This window comes from Epinephelus moara, chromosome 19 (genome assembly GCF_006386435.1).
Source record: "Epinephelus moara isolate mb chromosome 19, YSFRI_EMoa_1.0, whole genome shotgun sequence".
In the NCBI taxonomy this organism is placed as follows: Eukaryota; Metazoa; Chordata; class Actinopteri; order Perciformes; family Serranidae; genus Epinephelus; species Epinephelus moara.
Genome location: NC_065524.1, coordinates 28,085,709 through 28,109,710, shown reverse-complemented (window position 1 = coordinate 28,109,710; position 24,002 = coordinate 28,085,709). Strand labels below are relative to the sequence as shown.

Below are 24,002 nucleotides of genomic sequence, written 5' to 3'. Positions count from 1 at the left end.
TTGTAAGTGTGGAGGTACAGCACGTTCTCACACCCTCCTGTGCTACTGTGGTGTCATATTTTATCTTTTAAGGCTGTTATGCGAGTGAAAAAGCTCATGATGCATCCATGCTTTGGTTTTGTTCAGTAGCTGGTACATTCAGTTACAAGCTTGACCACTATCTGGCAACTGTATCCATCTGTCTTAACACAAAGCAACAGTCTGATAACTTAAATACAGGCAGAAATGGGCTAATTTCTTTGGTATTCCAAATTCCTAATCTTCGAAACATAAGCCGACAAGTAAAATCTCACAGTAAGAGCCACTTAGTAGCTGCTAAAGAACGTTCAGTGCTCTGACACAATCCTCCTCTGCAGGTGGAGTCATGGATGTGACAACCTGGCAACTCCATTTGCTGGGGAGGACTGTGATACAATCAAGATACCTGATCACGTCTCAACCCACCTGGACACGTTTGGGAGATTTTGGACTGCACCCTCTACTTTCATCATCAACACCACATGAGGGAGAGTGTGTTGGAAGAATCTTGTTCATCCCCCAGAGATCTGGAGAATCTAAGCCGAGGAGTATTGAAAATAACACTTTTTTTTTTTAATTTGTCAACAACCTCTAGACTGTGGTTGTTCCCCTAAAGCAGCGGCTCACAGTCATGTGCTGCATATTGAATTGTTTGTTTTCCATTGCATCAGGCAGCAAACTGCAGTCGACTGCACTCACTTTCATACTGCAGGTGTTAAACAGCCCTTGACAGTGTGAATCAAACCTGCATGATGGTCACAGGAACTGAGATTAAGAACAGATTAAAACGGCCACGATAGTTTTTCATATTGTTTTGCACTGTTGGAGTGTTACGTAAGATATCTATTCAACTGAGACGACCTGACCTGAATCAATGAATCTGGAGCGGACAGAATCAAGCCTGGTCGATTTATCGATTTATCAGTGAACGGAAAAATAATTGGCAACTATTTTGATAGCAATTTCATTTATATTTCAAGCAAAATTGCAAAACATTTGATGGTGTGGGTGAGGGTTTGCTGCTTGTCTTTCTCTCAGGTGATAATCAACTGAATTTCTTAATGTAACCTGTGGACTCTAGTGTTGTCTGTGTTGTGTTGATATAAAGAGGCCCAAACCGTCAATATCTTTGGAGGCGATATCCGTTTAATCCTGACAACTCTGACAGCAAGAGGTAAAAACGAAATCATCCGTCAGTTACAACCACATAACTCAAGCCAAGTGACACAAGAATATGCTAGCATACTATACAGTAAATTTAGGCAGAAAAATGAACTGATAAACAGCCTAAGAGTGCTAAAACACGGAAATTAAAATGCGAGCAATGTCTCTTACCTCTCCCATGGAGTACAACAGCAAAGGGGTGAGGTAAGGCGGGAGACACCCCTTTGTAGGTGGGGTGCCCCCAAAGGTGAACGTAGGGGTACAGAAGTATCAAACGATCCACCTATTGGCTATGGAGGCCTAAGTGTGTCAGGTAATACCAAGTAAAACTAATTTTGTGTAATTATAATATGACAGATGTACATTTGACTTTGTTACACTTATTACTGCTGTATAATTGACTATGTTACATTTAGGTTTTGGTCTTTTGCTTGAAAAGAACAAGACATGTAAAGATTGTAAAATAAAATTGTGATTTTTCACATTTTAAAGGCCAAATAATTGAAAGAAATAATTGGCAGAATATTCGCTAAGGGAAACAATCATCTATCAGAGCCCGAGATTTATCTTTTCTGTAATTCTTCAAGCAAAAATGCTCAAAAAACAATGCGTTCTCTATTTTACATCACTGTAAACAGAATATTTTGGGGTTTAGCAGTGTTGATTAGACAAGAAAAGTCAATTTGATAGCAGCATCTTGGATTCTGGGAGGTTGTGATGGGTATGTTATAGACCAAACCTGCAATCAGATCATGGATGATGAAGACAATCTTGAAGGGAGCTCCAGCACCTCTACCACTCGACAAAATCAAAACCTTGATCTTTGCAACTGTCAAACTTGAACTTTAAAGACAGGAAATGTCGTATGCACACTTGTTGACACTGACATCATGCTGTCTTGGTTAACAGGGTCCTGCCTGTGAATTAAATGCACTCAGATTGCACAGAGCTGCAGGCTTCAGATCAGGTCTCTGGTAGGAAAACACACTAAGCTGTTGGTCTGGACTCATGTCAAACTGGTTGCTAAATACATAAACTCCCATCAGCTAAACAGTGCACTTCATTACCCAGCAGCTACAATGCAACCCTTTGGTTACACAACACATCCTCTCACACTGCAGCAGCTTTAACACTATTTCACCAGTTTGGTGTTGCACAGTTGGGTAACCAGAGATAAATTTAGAAGCACTGGGTATTAATGTAAAGGAGTTTGAATTAATTTAACTAACATGTGAGCTAACTTCCTATTAGCACGAGACCACTTTGTTTGTGCGGAGCTGTGAGGAAGTGAATGATCCGGTGAAATGTGAAGAAGACAGAAAGCAGAAATGAGCAGACATGCTGAAGAAAGATAGCGGAATAGTGTGTGTGAGAGACAGAGGAGGGAGGCACGTACACACACGTGTACACACACACACACACACACACACACACACACACACTCACCGCTCGCAGGCTGAGACACGGCGGACACAGCAGTCTGACCCATATTCAGCTTCTCCGGGTCGGACCGAGCCCCCCAACAACAGCACCCCGCGATCACGGCCTCTTATCGCCACATAAATCCCCTCCGCAGCCGCCGAGTGAGTTCATTACACACACAAAAGTTTCAGACCGTGATGGCTGGGTGGCTGGAAACTTGGTTCACTAACTGACTGAGTCGCTACTACGTCGTAACTTCCCCTCCCACCTCCCTCCTCCTCCTCCTCCTCCTCCTCCTCCTGTGAGCAGCTGAAGAATGCCTCTCATTCCTCCATGCTGCAGATTAGAGGCGCTGCTGGGGTCAAAGGTGAAGAGGTCCGACACCTTCAGCCACTACTATACAATTAGTCAATGTAACTCAAAAATGGGCCCAACCTGCATCATATATTAAAAGTATACTGTCATGGATGGATGGATTTAGTGGAAAATTATGAATTACAGGTCAAAAGCAACATATTTGGTGTCTTTTCGCAAGTTTTCAATAAAACACTTTCTAAGAAGATATTCTGATTTATTATACATGTATTTGGGGTACTGCTACCCGACAACCAATATTTTTGCCAAATTTTCCACTTAAAGTTTGTGCCACACTGCTCCCATGGGTGTATCAGCATCTAAACTGGGAATAAACTCCTTATATTAGTATCTATAACGTCGTCATTCATTGTAAGTTTGAGCATTATGTAGGGGATTGTAGTGCAGGGGAGGTGAAGGGTTGGGTTGTCTGTTAGCAGCCTTTATTCTGCTCTATTCACATATTCTATCAGCATCTTAACTCTAATTGTCATCTTGTTTTTTTCATTCACTTCAAACAATTTATTCAAATCGAAATAAATTGCAAAAGCAATATGAGACACTGTGTCTCATGATGATGTGCCAGAAAAAGACATCGTGTACATCTCAGATGGGGTGGGATAGGAAACACAAATGATGCAATAGTGGAAATTTGTATTTGTTACGGTCGAAGACATGAAATGAAATCGGTGGTGATCGTGTTTTATGGGTCCAGTCCGTGGACCCAGTTTGGTGTTATGAAAAACTTTTAACTCTAGATGATATTTCAACATAATAACCCCTCCCAAGAGGCAGCTTAGTCACAGATCCTTCTATGGCACCAACGGTTAATCCAAAGAATGAAAAAGCCGAGGCCTGTTTCAAGTTTGGTCTCATTAAAGGTCTCACTCTGAGTGCTGATATTCATTATGGTTTTTATGGACAAACAAATTTGTTTGTGCAAAAGACTGAATGCAAATATGCTTCATCATTTAATTTTACCAACTTTGTTTGGATTCAAAAAAAGGTCAAGGTTTGAGTAAGGGTGACCCCCTGATCGCACATATACGTTCAGAACAGGGCATATTTGATGGTTATATGTGAAAGAAGACCCTAGAAACTAATGTTTAGACATAAATTATATTCTTTGTGGTATGCTGTGACAAAATGGCCCCAAATTTCAAGCCCTGAATTTTGATCCACTGAGTATATAATGGTATACTTTTTATATGTTATTTGGATGTCTCAAGAGATCACAAAAAAGCTTCAATGATTACTACTGGATTTTTCTCTGGGTCAAACCACATATTGACTGGACTAACTGGCCTGCACACAGTGATGGAAGAAGTATTAAGATCTTGTTCTTAAGTAAATGTAACCATACAACAACATAAAAGTACCCCACAACAAGCACAAGTCCTGCATTCACAATCCAAAGAAGTATTCATGTATTTTATTTAAGTATCAAAAATAAAGGAATCCACTACAAGTAAAAGTCCTGCTTTCAAAATAAGTGTTGCAAAGTAACTAAAGGTCTAGTGAGCAGGATTTGGTGGTATCTCAATCAATCAATTCATCAAACTGTATATATGTAGCACTTTTGTGTGGTTGGGCTCATGTTTCAGTGATTCCCCCTCTAAACTTCCCAAATGGTTTCATTTAAAGCCCAGCTGGAGGCCCAAAAGAGGTCAAATGATTCATTATTTCACAAAAAGCAAAGAGTAGATGGTATTCCAAATAATGAATACAGATTTTTGTAGCTCCCATTAATCATCCTAAGACGTATCTGGTGACCTTTCAGAGGGGACTAACCCCTGGGCTGGAAATCGCTGGACTCTAGGTAGATTAATTAGCTCCACCTCAGCCAGCTACAGCACAGTGAAATGCTGCTTGCACGGTATTAAGAATCCAAGGCTGTATGATTAAAGAACTGAAAAGAAGAGGAACTTCATTAGTTTTGGTTTCAGTGTCACTTGGTCTCATTGTCGGTAATAGTAACATATATCAGAAAAGTACTTTTACTTTTACTTTACAGTAGGTGCCTTTACTCTACTCCTATATTTTACTTATACTTAAGGACTTGCTCTTGCATTGTTGTATTGCTACTTTTACACAAATTAAAGACCCAAGTACGTTCTTCCACCTCTGACAATTAACTTCTAATTGCTTTTGGGGAGTAAGAATATGTTTGTGAGTGTGCATACAGTCTGTGGTGCAGACCTGCACATGTGTGGATATCACAGAGACCCACAAATAGACCTCACTAAGTCCTGACCCTTTGAAGCAGGGTGCGATAAGAAGGGATGGTGCGATGACAGCCGTTAAGGTAAAAAGTATGACGTAATGCACAAATCAACAACAAACAAACAAATCATTACTTTTTCAACTGGTTATTTGATCTATAACATTGCAGTATAAGGTCAAAATGCTCATCAAAGATTCTTAAAGCCCAAGATGATGCAATCATATGGCTTGTACTGTATCAAAAGATATTTAGTCAATAATTATATAAAACCAATACAAGCATGGCTGATTAATCTCTAATGAATAGTTACTGCAAATTAATTTTCTGTCAATCAACAATTTTTTTTGTATTTCCCAAGTCATCTCTTTTATTCAGTGTTAGCTTTTTTTAAACTTTCTATTTTATTTTTCTCTTTATAAACTCAATTTATAAGTGACTTTTTATATTACATTGAATTACTTATATGTATTTCCCCAAAGCCTTTTTAAGTCTAGTGTAAAAAGAGGAATAAATAAATGAAGGCAAACTTCATTCGATTTGGTTTTTAGTGTCGCTGTGTGGAAAGACAATGATCAATATTAATCATTTAAAGACATCTGCAGGATTAATCTTGAGAAGTGACAAACCCCAGCGTGGCACGATAAATTAAGCCCAGAGTCCATGAAGAATAAATTAGCTCAGGAACTGTGGACAGTTTCTGCGGCTCCAGAGGAGGGTCAGTATGAGCTCCACAGGGGAGGCGATTTATTTTGAAAAATGGCAGAGGAGTGAACCCTGAATCCATCTTCCAGCAGGTCAACAGGGAGCAAAGGCAGAAATCTGTCAAGGTTTGTGAGTGCGGCCTTTAAATCCTCTGATGGCAGCACAGAGAAATAATATCTGTTTAATGTTAGACTCATGAGCTCTCAGCACTTCTCACTGATGACTGTGGAGCACCGAGCCAAACACTCCTGCCCCAGATCAACTCTCAGTGTGGGAGTCAAGTAGTGTGTGTATTTGTGTGTGTGAGAGGGAGACACAGCGAGAGAGAGAGAGAGAGAGAGAGAGCTCTATCTGTCGTCACCGTCAACCAAGTGTCAGTTGAGGCCTTTCAGGGCCTAGCTTGACAGAATTGGGCGGTCACGCCGCAGTCAGTGCACAAACACACACCACACACACCAAGTGTGACATTACCAAATCAAACTTGCCTGATCTGGAAGTGAAATGACTTCCTATTAAGGACAAGACTGCCACCTAGTGTTTACAACACAACTCAAACCACTACATTGCTCATTAAGTAACTCATGTTCATGTCTCCATGTCGCTGCTGTACACCCCTCCTCTTCTCCCCCGAATCATTAAAGCATGAGAAGCCACAAACAGTGTTGGTGTGTATATTATCACACAAGAGTTCACATTCTTGCCAAGGATCAGTGCAATGGGAAAACCAGCAGCAAACTCTAAACAAAACAAATCTGGCAAATTCACACACGTCAAATAAGGCGATCGAAATACAGCAGTGCATTTGGCTCCTGCAGCAGTGTGTGCAGCCTCGTTCAGCACCTCTTACTACAGTCAACACACACATCTGCAATCAGTCAACAACATCATATGATTGGCTGCATTTTTTTACATGGACTTTGAGTGTGGCTGATTCACATCTTATCATCCCAGTGTGACTCACAGGATCTTACATCTGACACATGTTCTTGATATCTGACAGCAGTCTGAAGGACTCTGCAAAGACTCCAAATCCACTTCTGTTTGTAGCATGCAATAACACACATTCACACCTTGGGGCTGCCGTGATGACCGCAGCCTTAGGGGACTGCCGTTAGCGACTAAGATGGAAGTGGATAATTGAGACAGGAAGGAAGTCAGTGAAGAGGTGGGAGGATAAAGACAGGACAGGAGGATGGGAGTACTTAGTAAAGGTAACAGAGGAAAGTGACTGTGTTAGTATTGACTAGGAGTTAATGTCATTAATTCTGATGTATCAGCGACGCAAGCTGAATTTGTAGGAGGCTACATGTGTGTTAAAGGACAGTGGGAAAGGCTGTGGTGTTGAAATTCAGGTTTGACAGGGTGAGAAATCATTTTGTCTGTCATGACATCAAAATGTTAAATTCTGAGGGTGATCAGTCTTTTGTATATTTGTGAGTGATGATGATGATGATCATCATCATCAATGATTAATAGATGATTGAGCTGTCTGCTCTAAAGTTTAATGCTATGCTTTTGTTAATGTATTAATTTTACATCAGCTTCTGTGGTGGGTGTTGCATGTGTTTTACATATTTTTATTATATGTTTTTATGTTTTATGTTAAAGTCTTTGTATTTTACCTGGCTGTAGGACAAATTTCAACCTTGGGGTTGCACATTACAGCTCATACTCCATCTGCCTCAAAGCACACAGTTTTCTTCTGTAATGATTATAATGCACCACCTGATCACGAGCCCACTTGATCATTACACGTATTGACAGAGACCTTAGACCTATGGCAACACTACATGACCTGACCCCATTGGACTGAATATAACTTGGACCAAGCCATTACTCCAGTGTACCCCGAGCCCAAAATAATGTACAAAATTGTTTTCAAGAAGAATCCCACTAGTTATTAGACTCTTATTTTCCATGCAGTCAGCATGCATGGATTACCCAGAGGGCCAAAGTGTCAGGGGCCCCGCTGGCCTTCACCTGCAAAATGTCACTCAAATTAATAAATACTCACCAGAAAGAGACTCAAAATGAAAACAGAGAGTTGAAAAGGAACTGCAGAGACACAAAATAACTACAAAAAGTGACAGAACAAGCACAAAGAAACACAAAATGACCCAAAATACACAAAATGACCTCAAATAGACACAAAATGACTATAGAAGGGCACGAAACAACCCAAAAAAGACACAAAATGACCACAAAGAGACACAAAACAACCCAAAAAGGCACAAAATGATCCCAAAGAGACAGAAAATAACTACAAAGACACACAAAATCAAAAAAAGATGCATAATAACTACAAAAGAAGACAAAACAACAACGGAAAAAAATACAAAACCACCGTAAAGTCTGTGTTTCTTGCTGCTACATAGGGGAGGTGGTGGAGCCTTTTGCATATCTATGCCCAGGGGCCCATTGTCTCCTAATCTGTCCATGGCACTCAGTATTCCTTGTATTTACTGTATTCATTTTAAGATATTGACCTGATGACCAAAGGTCCATGTGTGCATGTGTGAAAGAGATGGGCAGACAGAGAGAGGTGATGAAAGTCAAAGCTCATCAACAGAAAACCCAAAGATGGAGATAATGTGTTTGATCTTGAACGTATCCTTTCTTTGGGAACTTCTTCTAGTCACAAACTCACTATTGACCCTTTTGGCTTCTACTGCTTCAACTCTTTAATCCTCTGTGTCAATTACCGATCAAACGAATGCAGGGAAAAGCTCCCTCTGGAGGGAGTTTGGATCAATGCGATGCTTTTACTGTAAATCTTTGCAAGAATACAATATCCAGAAGGGAGATCTTTTGGGACAAACTCAAAGTCAAAAGGACAGTGTGGGAATCGGCATGTCCAAGTGACACTTTTCAGGAACCGAGTCCTGTTTGTCCTGACATTAAATAACAGAGATCAGCTGAGGGGGGCTGACCTTTGCATTGACCGGAACAGCGAAAAAAAAAGACAGGAGAGGTGGAGGTGAAGGAGGAGGGCCAGAAGAAAGGAAAGGAGTCATCAAATATTAAGTAGTAGCCTCAGCGGAACAAGGGGGTAATAATTGTTTAAGTGCTACTTTTCAGAACCTTTCTCCCCTCCCCTTGATTTATTTATTAAACTCAGTTACTGCCAGGGTACAGGTTTGTCATAGCCAAAGGACAAGGAGCGTGTGTGTGTGTGTGTGTGTGTGTGTGTGTGTGTGTGTGTGTGTGTGTGTGTGTGTGTCATTCAGGCTGATTTGCTGCAATGATTTTGTGCATTCAGTGATTGTCTGAAAAAAGAAAGTAGCACTTTCATGACAAGTTGGGTATCTTACAGTGACACTTGCACACCACCCTTCCATGCATAAATCTTAAATGTGTGAATTTACGCCCACGGCTTTTCCATGTTACGGAGCAGCTAACCTTTTCAAGAGCGAGGGACTGGACAGCTCTGCACCATAACAGTTATAACAGTTTGAACTAAACTGTCATAACAGTCAAGTGTGACTCAGCAAGGACCAGGCTCTGTTACACAAGCACACCAATCTGAGCTGAGAGGAACTTACTCTCTCTTAAAAGGTCTCAGTAGCAAACCAGTGAAATCTCATTGTACAGTAGAAATGTGAAGCTTCATTTGTCCAAGTCATAGTCTGTTTTTTATTTGCAAAATTTGTTAACATGCCATTGTTGGCTTTGTTAATGGCCTGTAAAATGAGTTTATGCGTGAGGGTTCCCCGTCAGTAGATTTTGCTCCAGCGTTGAGTATGAATATTACTGAAAACTTCCAAAATCTGCAACACAAAATGCAAATTAATGCCCATTTCCATACATTACTGTTGCTACACACATTACAGAAAACATAATAAAAAGAGTTGTTGCTTATTAAGTCATGAATATTTAATGTTATGTAGCAATATGTAAGATATGTTTTTCTTTTAAGGGGCTTTAACATAAAATTTCATCCCAAAACGACGTCTGCTCTCAAATTGATCTGACTTTCTTGGTGTTTTTGCAGTGCAGCCACCATATATAAATTAGTGACTGACATTTATCGCTCAACAGAGTAGGCATGCAATTTCTTTAAGAATAAATGACAATGCTCTGGGCTGTGGCTGCTGATATTAATCTAAAATTGTAACTTAATATTGGACGATTCGGTTCCTGCACATGATCCAACTCCACGCCGTGAAAGGAGGCCTGTATACAGTACTGAAAGCAAACAATATCCAATTACTCCTCCCTATAAACACGACTTTGTCCCCTCTGTCCACCTTCATAACCCTGTGCATCCCTATTACAAGGGTATTTGCCTTCTAAAATTAACTGTAGTCCTGCAATGATACAGGAGTGGTTACTGTCATTCCTCTTCCTCCTCACATATGCCAGCCAGCTTGTCTGAAACCTGATCCCCTGTTTGTTGTATTCTATTTGGCACAACCCATAAGCCGCCATCATTGCTAAAATGTTGCCTGTATAAATCAATAGTTGACATCCTGCCAGACAGGCAGCCGGAGAGCTCGAGATGAAACGAGCTCCAGAGAGACAGACAGAGAAAGAGACAGAGCAGGGACAGAGAGAGAGCAGGAGGAGAGATTGATACCGCAGAGTGGGGTCTTTAATAATAACCCAAGAATAAGGGCCGCTGCAGCAGGAAAATGTAATAGCAACATCATGTTTCATAAAGAAAACACAAGCTGTGGCTGTGCTTTTGAAGCGTATGTGACTACTTGAGGACAGCGGACTGGGAGAGTAAACAAACAGCGGCCTGCATATATATCTACACCTTCATACTCTAACTATATAAGGCCATATCTGCGCTGATTTACTGGAGTCAATCGCAAAAACAGCTGTCCGGAGCTCGTCACTCATTGGCTCAGTCATGTAGTGTGGCCGTTTGTCAGGGGGTTCTTATGGTGACTCAACATGGTTTGTTTTAAAGTACACCACCACTGGTTGATGATGGTTGCTTTGGCTAACGTCCAGCTAGCTTTTACTTTGCTGAGGTTTGTTACTAGAGTGTAGCTAAAGAGGTCTGGGCCCGCACCGCAAACTAACCTTTCTCGGGTCTAACACGTTTATATCATGCTTACAGCAAAATAATGTGCAGATTTAAGATGAAATATTGCAGCACTTTCTCAACTGAGATGGCAGGTTCTAGCCATGACGACACTCAATGAATCAGGACAAATCTACCTGACAAACAAGAACGGTGGATCCATCTGCCAAGCTAGAAGTATGTTGTTTTACCAGGGCGAGTTTCACATCAAATGAAATGAGTGTGTGAGAGAGATAAACAGACATATCTTACAAAGACAGCTGCAAACTGCAAAACTGACACAGCAGTTGTCATTTCGGTGTAGATTTCAGGGGAACACAGGGGGCCACATCCCCTTCAATATTTAGAACGTGTGCATTTGTCCTGTCCAAAAAGACATGAAAGGAGCAGAGGCATTTTGCTCTGCAGAAAATGCACAAACTAGTCACACAAAAAAATTGGCAGATGAAGCACCTGATGCTCAAAATTGTCCCTCGTTTCATATGCGTCCCCATGGATACTGAAATGACACCTACACCCTTGACTTCAGCACAAACCTCTTTCTCAAAGAGGGCGACATCAGTCACTCTAAGTGAGGGGTGGATGTGCAGACAGTTGAAGCTTCCATACACTGAACTGCAAATTAGTCCGACGCCTCCGTTTATTGCAGACTGCACCGTACAATGGTGAATTATTTTAGTCAAATGGCCACATGCAAATACACATCTTGTGGCGTCCCACCTTACATTGCCTCCTGAACGCACCCTTACACAAAATAAGACCCATATTGTACACAATCATGAGTGAGCAGAGACAGTGATGAGCATTGTGACCACACACACACAAACATGCATTACATAGCAACACATGCAAGTGTGCTGTTTTGCCTTGCAAAAGATGTGTCCCAAATTCACAACAGTGTTTATTTCATGAATACCCACAGACCACATCTCACTCAACACACACACACACACAAAGGAGCGCAGATTAAAGTGAGTTTATGGCTGTAAATCTTTCCTGAGACAACAACAAGGGGCTTTTTGACGATTGTGATACGCGATGACAACCTCTGCAAACAGTAATTAAACTATATTAGATAACATGCGCCCAATATAGCCTGCCTGCCTCCTCCAGCTGACTGTGACCCCGACCGACGTACATATCATTGTCATTTAGTCTGATACACCACAGATGGGTGACAGCCGAGTGCCATCTGGAATTACTGGCCTGAGTAAGTTTTCTATCCTCTGCAGAACATTGACAATAAAGTTACTGCCATGTCTTAGTCATACAAGAAACTATATTCCCATAATGCAACTGTGGGCAGACTTACAAAACCAATAATTGCTTTTAAAGTTAAGCACACAATCACCGTTGCCTCATAAGTGTCATCAACAAAACCGGCTCTCGAAGCTCACCGGGAGCCTGGTTAAGTGAAGACATAGCCAACCTTAATGTTATTAAGTGTTCTCCTTGCAGCATTAGCATCTTATTAATATTGCACACAGTGTTGTTGTGCCTTTAAAGTAGTGTTCCTGTACATAATGCATGTAAGTGTGTTGTCACTGATATATGACGCATGTTTATTTTAGCTATGAAATGAGTCAAAGGAGTGCCAGAAAACTCACTCTGCGTTTCTCAGACAGACATAATCATAGTCAAATGATCTCTGACTACAATGGTCAGATGCTCATACAAATGAGTTCATGTTGCAAACCAGTCAAAGTAGGCACGTTTAAATGCACTATGATCCCGTTTTTAATATGTTTAACTGAGTGGTTTTCACAAAGCTAACTTCAAACTAAACACTGACAGCAGGCTGGTTCATAACTCATATATAGGCTGAGGATTTACAGCCTGTGTGAACACTTTATGCAAACAGCAGTCACTGGCTAACAGGTGATAAATAAGGACAGTGTGTGAAGAGAAGAACAAGTAGTGGGAATGATCTGTGTCTGTGTCCACCATGCCTTCTGTCACACTAACACAGACACAGAAAGTCACTGAGACACTGGACAATACAAGCACATACACACACGCAGAGAAAGATACAGCTGATTATATAAGAAGAAAACTCACCGTCATGTTCCATGACTTGACCCAGGGAATAATATCAGCAGTGTGAATTGATCCTTGCCTCTTCCCGACACACCACCTCTCTGCCTCCCTCCCTCCCCCTACTGACTCCCCCTCCTCCCTTCCTCTCTGTCTCTCTCCTCCTATTCTCTCTCTCTCTCTCTCTCTCTCTCTCTCTCCCCTCCCTCTCTGTCTACTTCCTCTCTCCACTGTCTCCTCCCTCCCTCCTGCCTCCCCTCGCTCCAATAAAGAGCATTAAAAGTTAATGTTTGTTTCCATCTCAGTTCCTCATTCTCCCTCCCCTGTCTGTGTCTCCTCCTGCGTTTATCTCCATCTCCCTGCCTGTCAAGATTTTCCTCCTTCCTCTGGCTGCTGTCTGGCTCCAGTCTCAACCTTTTTTTTTTTTACTCTCCCTCCTGTGTTGAGGTCCCATAGTGACGTAGGGAATACGGAGAGGGGGGAGAGGAGAGGAGAGGAGAGGAGAGGAGAGGAGAGGAGAGGAGGAGGAAAATAGAGGGGAGATGCATCAAATAAGCAGGTAGAGTCCTGTATGTTCAGTGTGTTTACCTTCCCATGTTGCACTTTTCTTTATCTATGTTTTATTGCAGTCAGTCGTCTTTGGCGCACATTAACTGACCTCATGTTATCAATAAGATAGTAACATGGTAAACAGAAGCATGTTTGCTGAATGCAAGGTGGCAATAACATGTCCTCCTACAATTTTAACGTTATAGCCTAGGTGTCTTGTCCCCAAAGCGAACAGCACTTTCCGTAACTGCTTATCCTGTTAGGGGTCACAGAAGGGTCCCAGCTGACATTGGGCGAGAGGCGGAGTACACCCTGCACAGGTCACCAGACTATCACAGGGCTGACACATAGAGACAAACAACCATTCACACTCACATTCACACCTACGGACAATTTAGAGTCACCAGTTAACTTGCATGTCTTTGGACTGTGGGAGGAAGCCGGAGTACCTGGAGAAAACCCACGCTGACACAGGGAGAACATGCAAACTCAATCCACACAGAGGGGCTCTTCCACCGCTGGGTTCAAACCCACCACCCCAGGTTCAAATCAGAAACCCTCTGGCTGTGAGACGACAATGCTAACCTGCTAACCACTAGCAACTAAACTAATCAACATTTGAATTAATTTGAAGGTCATTTTAAGATTAAATATTTCCCCACTTAGCCGGAGCCTGCAGGTGGATGCTGGGGTGGAGGTGGGGCTGAAAGAGCAAGTAGCAGTACTGATGCAGGGCAGCGGTGGCACTGACAATGCAAACGGAGAGCTAGGAAGATTTTGCAGCTTAAATAGACCACCACATTGGGAGGGTGTGTTTTGTAGATGATATATTGAGAGTGACGTATGACATCAGTGCTGCTCGAGTTGACTGCCTGATACCATAAAATATACAGTAGCTGTTTCGATGCAAAATCTGGCACTAGGGCCCGTCATAATATCATGCACTGGGATCCATCCTAACAACCATACGCTACTGGTTGGCATTTTTGCTTTCAAAAAAATCAGTTATCAAAATAGTGAATAACTTTCTGAGTGATTGATTCAGGAGGGAGTTATGTTTGCATGTGGAAATAGAAATATGGAGACTTTATAAATAATTTAAAATCAGAAATGAGAACACAGTTAAATTTCCAGCTTTACACATTAATTGTTTTCTTTCATTAAAAGTCCTGAAAACAATTTACAAACTATAAACACAATCAGCTTCTTACATACACACAATTTTCTGCCAAAGTTGGAACAATTTGGATTATTACATTAGAGATTTCTGCATTTCCTCTCAGCTCTTGTTTCTGGTTTAAAGTGGGCTGGTCGGTCTTGATGAAGCACATTGGTTAGGTTTTTGAGTATTCTCAACAAATAACATCTGAAATTTTTATTTCAGCCTTGATTGTCGCTTAGTAGCATGATATTTGTTTTTCCAGGGCTTTAAACACAAATTGCTGAATGGAAAACACACCTGAAGAGCATGGTGCCGCAGTGACTGCACCGTGATAAAATCAAGGAAGATATTAAACCGATGGATCATAAAATAATACATTTGTGATAATAACAATCAATACACATAAAATCTCAGATAGACAGGAGAGACGGAAATCAGAGGTGCAGATAGAAAGAGCGTGAATGACCAAGAGGCAGACAGATGGTCATTTTCTTTCTGTTTTTCTGTTACACACACACTTGTGGTGCCCCAAGTGTTGTGAAGAGCCACTCAACACGGTAACTATGTCATCTGTATGCCGGTGACGGTCTGATGCTGGAGTCTGCAGCCCGCTCTATAGCTCCTCTCTTTGTGTACAACATGTGTGTATATGTGTGTGTCAAGCGCAGTTGATTTTTAATTTCCTGTTCTTTATAAAATCATATCTCTTTCGATGGTAAAGCTCCACCTGTGAAAAGAATAAGTGGATCGTGACACTTTAAAATACACTGATGGCCTGAAGAGACACGTATCTGCGTGTGATTGTGCATGTAATGTCTCCACAACCATTACATTATTGACCACATAAGAGCAGCTGCTATCATGCTATATGGTATAATGCTTCTTTCCTCTATTATCAGTCTGTTTTATTATTTGCTTTCCTGTTTTATTCTTTCTCATTTCCTTTTTTCTCCCTTTTAATTTCCCTCTTGTCCTCTCTCATCTTCTCCTCGACTAATGTGTAAAAATCTTCCTATTTTGTTTCCCTGTAATTTCTCTCTCTTTCACAAGCTTTTTTAAATAAACCAGCAATTCTGAGTGTTTATTAAATCTCCACCATGCACATACACTCACTGTATGTACGCAGCATTACTTAAGGCTGTGCAGCATAATGTTAACATCCTGTTTGAGACGTTTGAACAAATATTAACAGAGTTAAAGGATTAGAGAGTAACCACGTCGAGTTACTGATAGACAGACAGAAGGAGGAGAGAAATGGAGAAAGTGAGATGTTAACTTTTTATCTAGTCCAATGAAACGTCTCACAAACAAGTGAGAAGAAAAACAACTGGCTCATCAACTCTAACGACACCCACACAAACCCAAACACACACACGATCGCACAAAGTCGATGAAACACATAAAGCTGCCAGTACCTCATGAGGTCAACAGGTATTAACCCTCTTTTCTCACCGTGTAATGTGAGAACCACACATGCAGTCCACCCAAAAACTGGAAATCACATTCAACACTGAGGGTGTGATTGTGAGAGGAAAGAAATGAGTGAAAGTCAGATTTCAGAAGCATTAATATATGCTGTTAGGAGGACTGAAGTAAGGCAACACAGCTGTGTCATCATGCAATCACCTTAATTATTGGATTACAATCACCTGTTATTTGTCAACTGTAAAACCATGCAGTGTAGTGTATTTACAATGAGATAACAGAGGGCCAATAAGTCCTCTGAATTAGCCTAGATGACAAATTACTTTGTTTGTGATTCCTCATTACAATGACATGACGAAACATCAGTCGAACCATTATTCTTGTTAATGTGGTGGGTCTATGTTAACTTAAGCACATCACATGGACCAGCACACCAATAAGCCTCACTGAGCATCAGCTTTCAGGTTTCCCCTGGTAACCTTGGGTTTTAACGTCACAATGCCATATTCCCTCAGGCCAAGTCTGCAGAAATACAGGCTTATGGAAAATGTGCAAAAAAGGTACTACATGACAATATGATAGCCCTAAACCCTTGTGGACTTACCGGGATCGCACCTCAAAGTCCATGAGTCCATGAGTGTACAGATTGGGACTGGGCCGACAATTTGCTTCTTTGCTCCCATCAGACAAGAGTCATAATTACAACAGCCACTAGAGGGCTTTGTGACTTAAATGTTAACATATCTTATGTTTTAGAGGATTTGCTGAAACAACTGATGCTGTTGTTTTTTGGGGGAGCACAGTGTACCCAGCAGGGCCTAAATGAATTCAAGACCTCAGGGCAGTTATGTAAAACACATGAAATAATTATTAAAGATGAGATTTTAAACCTTCAAACTAGTTATTTTTAGACACACTGGTGAGTCTGTAGGGATGGCAAGTCAGGTTCAGAGTGAAATAATTCAAAAGCTTCCGGATGGATTGGCACTAAAGTTTGTCTCTTCACCCACTGGATGTGCAACTCAGGGTGAATTGTTATACCTGTGATGATCCATTAACTTTACTTAATTTAACTTAACTTGACTAATCCATTACACCTCCCCAGAAATGTAACTACACATTTTTGTAAGCTGAACCATTTCCCTCAGTGGAAACGAGGCTTTTATTTACTTTTATTCCACAGATAAGAAACAATAAATTGTGGAGACAGTGAAGTCCCTGCAAAATAGCATTTTGTGTGTGAATTATCCTTTAGAGATTTATCCTGGCTTCATATGAGCAGAGGAAATCTCCGCTCATCGCTAGGTTAATTTATACAATGTAAAATGCCATAGGCTTGTGCTAATAACGTTAGCATGTTGTATTTGTTTGGAAAACATGTTTAGTAGAAGACAGTTGTTTTGTCGGTGAACTAAGTGAGTTATACCTTTACTAAATGTTGCTGTTGCCCCTGGTTTTATATGAGAAGAGGAAACGCTAGCTGCTAGGCTAATTGGTTAATACAGTGTAAAATGCCATAGGCTTATGCTAATATCATTAGCATGTTGTATTTGAGGGAAAAATGTGTCCAGCGTTTGTCCGTGAATGCTGTGAGTTATAGTGAAGCCGTGTGAATACTAGTGTTTGAAATTGTCTCTATTAAGCTATGCCTAATGTGTGTTTAATGTGTGTTTTGAATCAACATAACTTTACAGCACTTCAGAGAAACCTCTGCTGCCAAAGTGTTTTGGAGGTGTAACTGCAGAGTGACACAGACAGATCATCACTCAACTATAAATGCTCACAACGGCATAGGCAACGTGCGTAGGGTCTGTCGCACTGGTAACCTACGGCGTAGCCTGACGTGCACCTCCCATAGACTATAAAAATTTACTTATCCTTCAGGGATTTACTTCTAGATTTAACCTGGCTTAATATGAGCAGAGGGAAACTCTGCTCGTCAGTAGGCTAATTTATACAATGTAAAGTGACATAGGCTTGTGCTAATTACGTTAGCATGTTACAATTTTTGGGAAAATGTGTTTTGTATAAGACAGTTGTTTTGTCGGTGAACCTTGTGAGTTGTAATAGAGTCAAATATTGTAACGTTAGTTACTTTTGTGAAATGTTGTTGTTGTCCTTGGCTTCATATGAGAAGAGGAGGAAATGTCCGCTAGCTGCTAGGCTAATTTATACAATGTAAAATGCCATAGACTCTGTGTCACTCTGCAGTTACACCTTCAAAACAATAGTCGGCGGTGGGGTTTCTTTTGAGTGCTATAAAGTTTAGTTGATTCAAATTACACATTAATATCGCTTAATAGAGACCATTTCAAACACAAGTACACAAATCAGCTTCACTATAACTCGCAGCATTCACAAACACTTGTCTTTATCTGGACACATTTTTCCCTCAAATATAACACGCTAACGTTATTAGCACAAGCCTATGGCATTTTACATTGTATAAATTAGCCTAGCAGCTAGCGTTTTGCCCTCTTGTCATATAAAGCCAGGGGCAACAGCAACATTTACAAAGGTAACGGTACATAATTTGGCTTCATTACAACTCACAAGATTCACCGACAAAACAACTGTCTTATACTGAACATGTTTTTCCAAACAAATACAACATGCTAACGTTATTAGCACAAGCCCATGGCATTTTACACTGTATAAATTAGCCTAGTGGCTGGCGATCTTTTCCTCTTCTCATATGAAGCCAGGGACAACAACAACATTTCACAAAAGTAACTAACCTTACAATATTTGACTCTATTACAACTCACAAGATTCACCGACAAAACAACTGTCTTATACTAAACACGTTTTCCAAACAAATACAACATGCTAACATTATTAGCACAAGCCTATGGCATTTTACACTGTATAAATTAGCCTAGCGACAAGCGGAGGTTTCCTCTGCTCATATAAGCCAGGATAAATCACACACAAGACTTAAAATGCTATTTTAGCGGGGGCTTTATTGTCTTTACAATTTACTGTTTCTTATCTGTGAAATAAAAGTTAATAAAAATGGTGAAAGTAAATGGTTTCAGCTTACAAAAATAGACAGGAGGTCTGTGTCACCGCTATGTGTAGTTACATTTATAGATCATATTACTCTGGCTCCCTGTTAAACATCTTCTCAATATAGAAATTATGCTTCTCACTTTTAAGGCCCTTCATAATCCAGCTCCTTTGTATTGTTCCAAACTCCTTATTATCACCCTCACGTACTCTCTGATCCTCTTCTGTCATCTAACTCAATTCACCATCTGCTCGCTTGACTACTGCGGGGTCTTGAGCCTTCAGCCGTTCTGCCTCATGCCTTTGGAAATCTCTACCACAAGACATTTGCAATATCTCAAAATCACTAATCCCCAAATCCTGTCTGAAAACACACCTTCTCAAACTGATATATCAGGTCTGATCCTGACCCTAATGGTCACACCCACACTGAGTGTTGCACTGATGATGATCCATTTATGAATGGCTTCTTTTACAAACTGGGCAATCTGCAAAATATTTGTAAAACTGTATACTTTAATAACTTCACCTTCAATTTGAGATTTTCATTGAAGCAACAGCTGAAGATGGTGGCAATGCGTGAACACAATTATAGATAGAGCCTTTAATTACTGGAGAAAACCAACCAGAACTTTTCGGGTATGTCTGCGGCTGTTAAAGCAGCTGCCTCTGTGGCTGAGGATAGACTGTGTGTGGGCAGTGAAGGGGGAAGGGCTGCACTCTGCATCACGGTCACATCTTAACAAGTAGTTATTGCAGACTAAAAGGGTATGTAATCAATGTTATTTTGAGGAGAGAACCCACAAGGAGCAGCAAGCTGACAGTCCTCTGTTGTGCTCTTCTTCTGTTCGACATGTCATCTGTCCTCTCCTCCTCCTTAATCATACTGTCCTTGCATCCTTTTCATGCCTCCTCCTCTTCTCTTACTCTCCACTCTCTGCCTCTCGTCTCTTTCTGTCCCTTATTGTTTTCTTTTGCCTTCATACATCACATCTTGGCCTCCCTTTCCATTTTTTATCCTCTCTTTTTCACCCTCTTTTCACTTCTCCCCTTTCATCGCTCTCCTCTCCTCTGTCTTCTTGTTTCTGCCCGTGTAATTACAAGAGCGATGCAGCACCCATCCGGAGGACAGCATGCTATTTACAACAGATGGTAAAGAGCATCTCAGTCCACATCCTAAATTGATTTTTTTCTCCACAGGCACAGACACAAATGTACATGTGTGGGTGCACAAGTGCATATGCACACACCCATTAACGTATCATATTCTTATACACCTTATACACCTTAGAATAGTGACAGAAAATAGCATTAAAAATCATATTGTCACTAACTTAACACACATTAGGTTATTCAACAGAATCTTCAGAATAAAATCAATAATGTTCCTGTTTTGGATGCTTAAGAACCTTTCATATATTTCACTTGACACAATGAATCTCACCACACGGACCATTCAGTAGCTGTTCTGGAGCATTTGATCGTATGACATGATCTTCCTTGGCAGAAGGTACAACTGAAGTGAGTCTGTTTTTGTCAACTGCTGCTTCAAAAGGTCAAAGAGTGGACTTTAAGTCTCCATATTTCTCAAGTTTTGATGACATATTATTTGATTTGAATAAGTTTGAAGGAAAATACATACTCTACACACTGTTGTGTCAAAACTGCTAATATATTGGTGATAATTACTGCATCTAACCCTACAATATCCTCCCCAGACCCTGTGTCCTCATATGAGGACATCACATTTTGGGTTTACTTGACCTTATACTTCATTCTACTTAACTAAGACCTGTTGTCCTCCTTCGTGGACACTGTTTGTGCCATCTAGTGGTAGTAAGAGCACAACACACTAATCCATGTTAAAACAAGATGGCAGCCATCTCTGCCAAGTCAGTCTGCAGCCAATCCCGACACAAAAGTGGACAAGGCCCAAAACCTGATCACATTTAATGGTTGAAACTTATTAACTTATTAATTTATGATTAATGATGTTTGTAGTTTGATACGGCAACAAATTTGACCAATTTTAGCAACAGTAACAAGATAAGACACTGTTGATTAGGTGGGTGGGACTTATTGGGACTATTGGGACTTAATTATTGTTGACAATGTTTAATCTTTTATACTTATTGGGTCCTACTGATCCCAAATAGCTAGGAGAAATTAAAAATGCATACCAAACAAAAGTTCAGGTCTCAGGAGGATACGGCAGGGATGGGTTTACACAACTAAAGAACTTACAACTCCATGTTTTATTATTAGTGGAGTGATAACTGCTGTTACAAGTGGGCTTCAGTGTTGCACTATTATCTGTCACTGCTTATCCTTTCTCAATCACATTCGCACAGCTTGTCTTTTAAATTTAGAGTCAACAATTAATCTAACCTGCATGTCTTTGAACTTTAGGAGGAAGTTGGAGAAAACCTGACACGGATAGAAGATGCACACAGACGGTTTGAACCCGAGCACTCCTGTTACGAGGTGCCAGCTCACATTTTTGAAAAGACGATGCTCAAAGGACACTTGAGAGCCAACTTTTACCTTAAATGGCCATGTTTATATTTGTTTATGCTTCCTTTTGATTTGTTCTCAAGTCTGTGACCTATGTTTTCTCTTTAGTCTTGTGTTTTCAACAAGTTTGTTAAAAAAATAACTACACAGACCTGAAAAGACACCCCTCCCTTCAGCCATTAATTCTGGTAATTTCCCCCACGGGGCACTTTTCCTTTGGGCAAGAGAAATTTCTCATCAGCAGGGTCAACTAAACCCCTTCAAGTTAAAAAAAAGAGTGCTGTAATTCTTTTTTTTTTTCAGAGATATACTGTATGTGATATTTGTAGTTAAGATCTTCATGTCAGATTTTATTTATGCTTCAGATCATGTTAGATATAATTAACCCAGCATGTTCTTCATCTGTCCGCATTTAGCTGCTTTTTTCTAAGCTTTACTCTGTGGAGCGGACGTGACAAATGTAATGTCACCATATACTGTTTGTGGGGTGCCATTTTAATGCACATGGGTCTCTGTTAAAAGGTGAATTAGCGCCCCCTGCTGCTTGATTTACAAACAGTTGGTCTTACTGAACACCACAATATGCTGAGTAAATCTTAAAGGGATGTTTTAAGTGAATTTAGTTTGACTTTGAAATTTAGATCAGTGGTTCCAATCCGTACTAATATATTTATGATTAAAAGAAGACAGACAGACAGTGAGAGGACTATGTATGGAGTGTCTAACAATCACTTCTCGTGTTTAACGTTCAGCATAAGCCAAATCACTCTGACAGTTTGAACCATGGTGCTCAAAATTCAAACTGGCAGGAGACATAAACAACTTCAGACATGTAATTTCCTAACTGCTCCACTCCACGATCATTTCCTGTAATTACAACTACACCATAAACGCTGAACACTTCCTGTGGCGGTTGAAGACAAGCATAATAACTGCAGCTTTACAATAACGTTATAATAAATGAATCAGACTGCAGAACAAGACGGCCCTCATGATGAAAAAAAAACAGTACATGATTTAACTTCATGCCTGCAGTGTATGTCACAGTAGGTGTGGGCGTGTGAATCGGGTGGAGAGCACCGCTGCAGACTGAGTTCAAGGGTAAAACACTGAAGAAGGGCTGATAGGAAGTGGTTCAAACCACGACACAGTATTTAGACCTGTCAGGCCTCAGCAGCCAGAGGTTTCAGGCAGCTAAACTGTGACAATGACATTTGAGAAAGACGCTGAGGATGCAAAGCAGGTTAACAATGTGGCCAAAGTCTTACAATGCCTGTGAAAAGGTTGTAGTGTTTCACAACTTTTTGACAATTAACCATCAGAAAAGCCTCAATGTCAAAGTTAAAACTGATTCATACATGCTGAAGAAGCTGAAATATAAGCTACTGTGTCACTGATTGCATACTAACTACTGAGTTAAGTGTATTATAAGATGGTTTTGGCAGCATTTTAAACATTTCAATGACCTTATTGTAGGTTTGTTTGACATGTTTCTTTGTCTTTGTGATGCACTTTTTGCCAGGATATTCAGTAGCTGGATAAAGGTTACTGAAATTCAACCTGAAATCACTTGTCACACCTTAACTACACACCGTTCAACCCATTGTGTGAAACAACTGGATACACCAGTGATTATTTAAGTAGGTGTGTCATTCTAGGCCCAAAGGAGCAAATATTTATGCAATTAATGATCCCTTCAAATTATGAACTTCAGTATTAAAGACTCAAGAGCTAACTACATCCGCTGTGCTGTACACAGATAAACCGTGACATGAAGAGAAGACGACAAAGACAAGAAAGAAAGAAAGTTTGTGTCTCATTACTTGTGGCAAGAAGTGAAAGACAGCTGGGGAAAGTTTCTCTGTGTAGAACAGGAAGCCACTGCTGCTTTATTAGTCATATAGAGATGATGTCTAGCCAAGAGCAACTAGTATAACTTGCTACACCAAAAGTAACAAGAGCCATTTTAAATTGGTGATGACAGACAGAGGCAGTTTAGTTCCTATAATGTCTCAGCTGATTAGTTGACCTAATTTAATTTAAATGACTTACACCGCATCATATGGTTTCATTTAGTTCAGTTTGTTCACTCAAACTCAAGATCTTGTGATGAGGTTTCCATAATTGGCTCATAAACGTGCCCTGTGGCTCAGTCTGTGTGGTTCGTCCTACCTGAGCGAGCTCCCCGAAGCCTGAACAGCACTCTGGAGCGAAATCCTGAGGTGTCACTGTGTGAGCGGAACCTGGGGAGAGGCCAGGGCAGAGAAAAGTGCTTCATCTCAGGATGGGTGTCCTCCTCCTCATCCATGCTCTCCTGCTCTGTCAGCCCCGCAGGATTGGGGTCGCAGATTTACAGTGACGAGAAGGACGAGAAAAAACCTCACAGGAACTTG

General features: G+C 40.7%; 1 protein-coding gene across 4 annotated transcripts in view; it reads right to left on the bottom strand.

Moving 5' to 3' along the window:
- phactr2 (phosphatase and actin regulator 2) overlaps positions 1-24,002 on the bottom strand; it is a 57,462-nt gene extending 33,460 nt beyond the window's left edge. The window contains exon 1 of one of the 4 annotated variants that reach the window (XM_050071203.1): positions 23,782-24,002. In XM_050071203.1, the coding sequence (XP_049927160.1) occupies positions 23,782-23,917 (136 nt within the window). In that variant the 5' untranslated portion in view covers positions 23,918-24,002. Of the gene's footprint in view, positions 1-2,628; positions 2,834-12,974; positions 13,073-23,781 lie in introns of those variants that run through there. The other 3 variants (XM_050071202.1, XM_050071205.1, XM_050071204.1) reach the window with 3 other exon arrangements.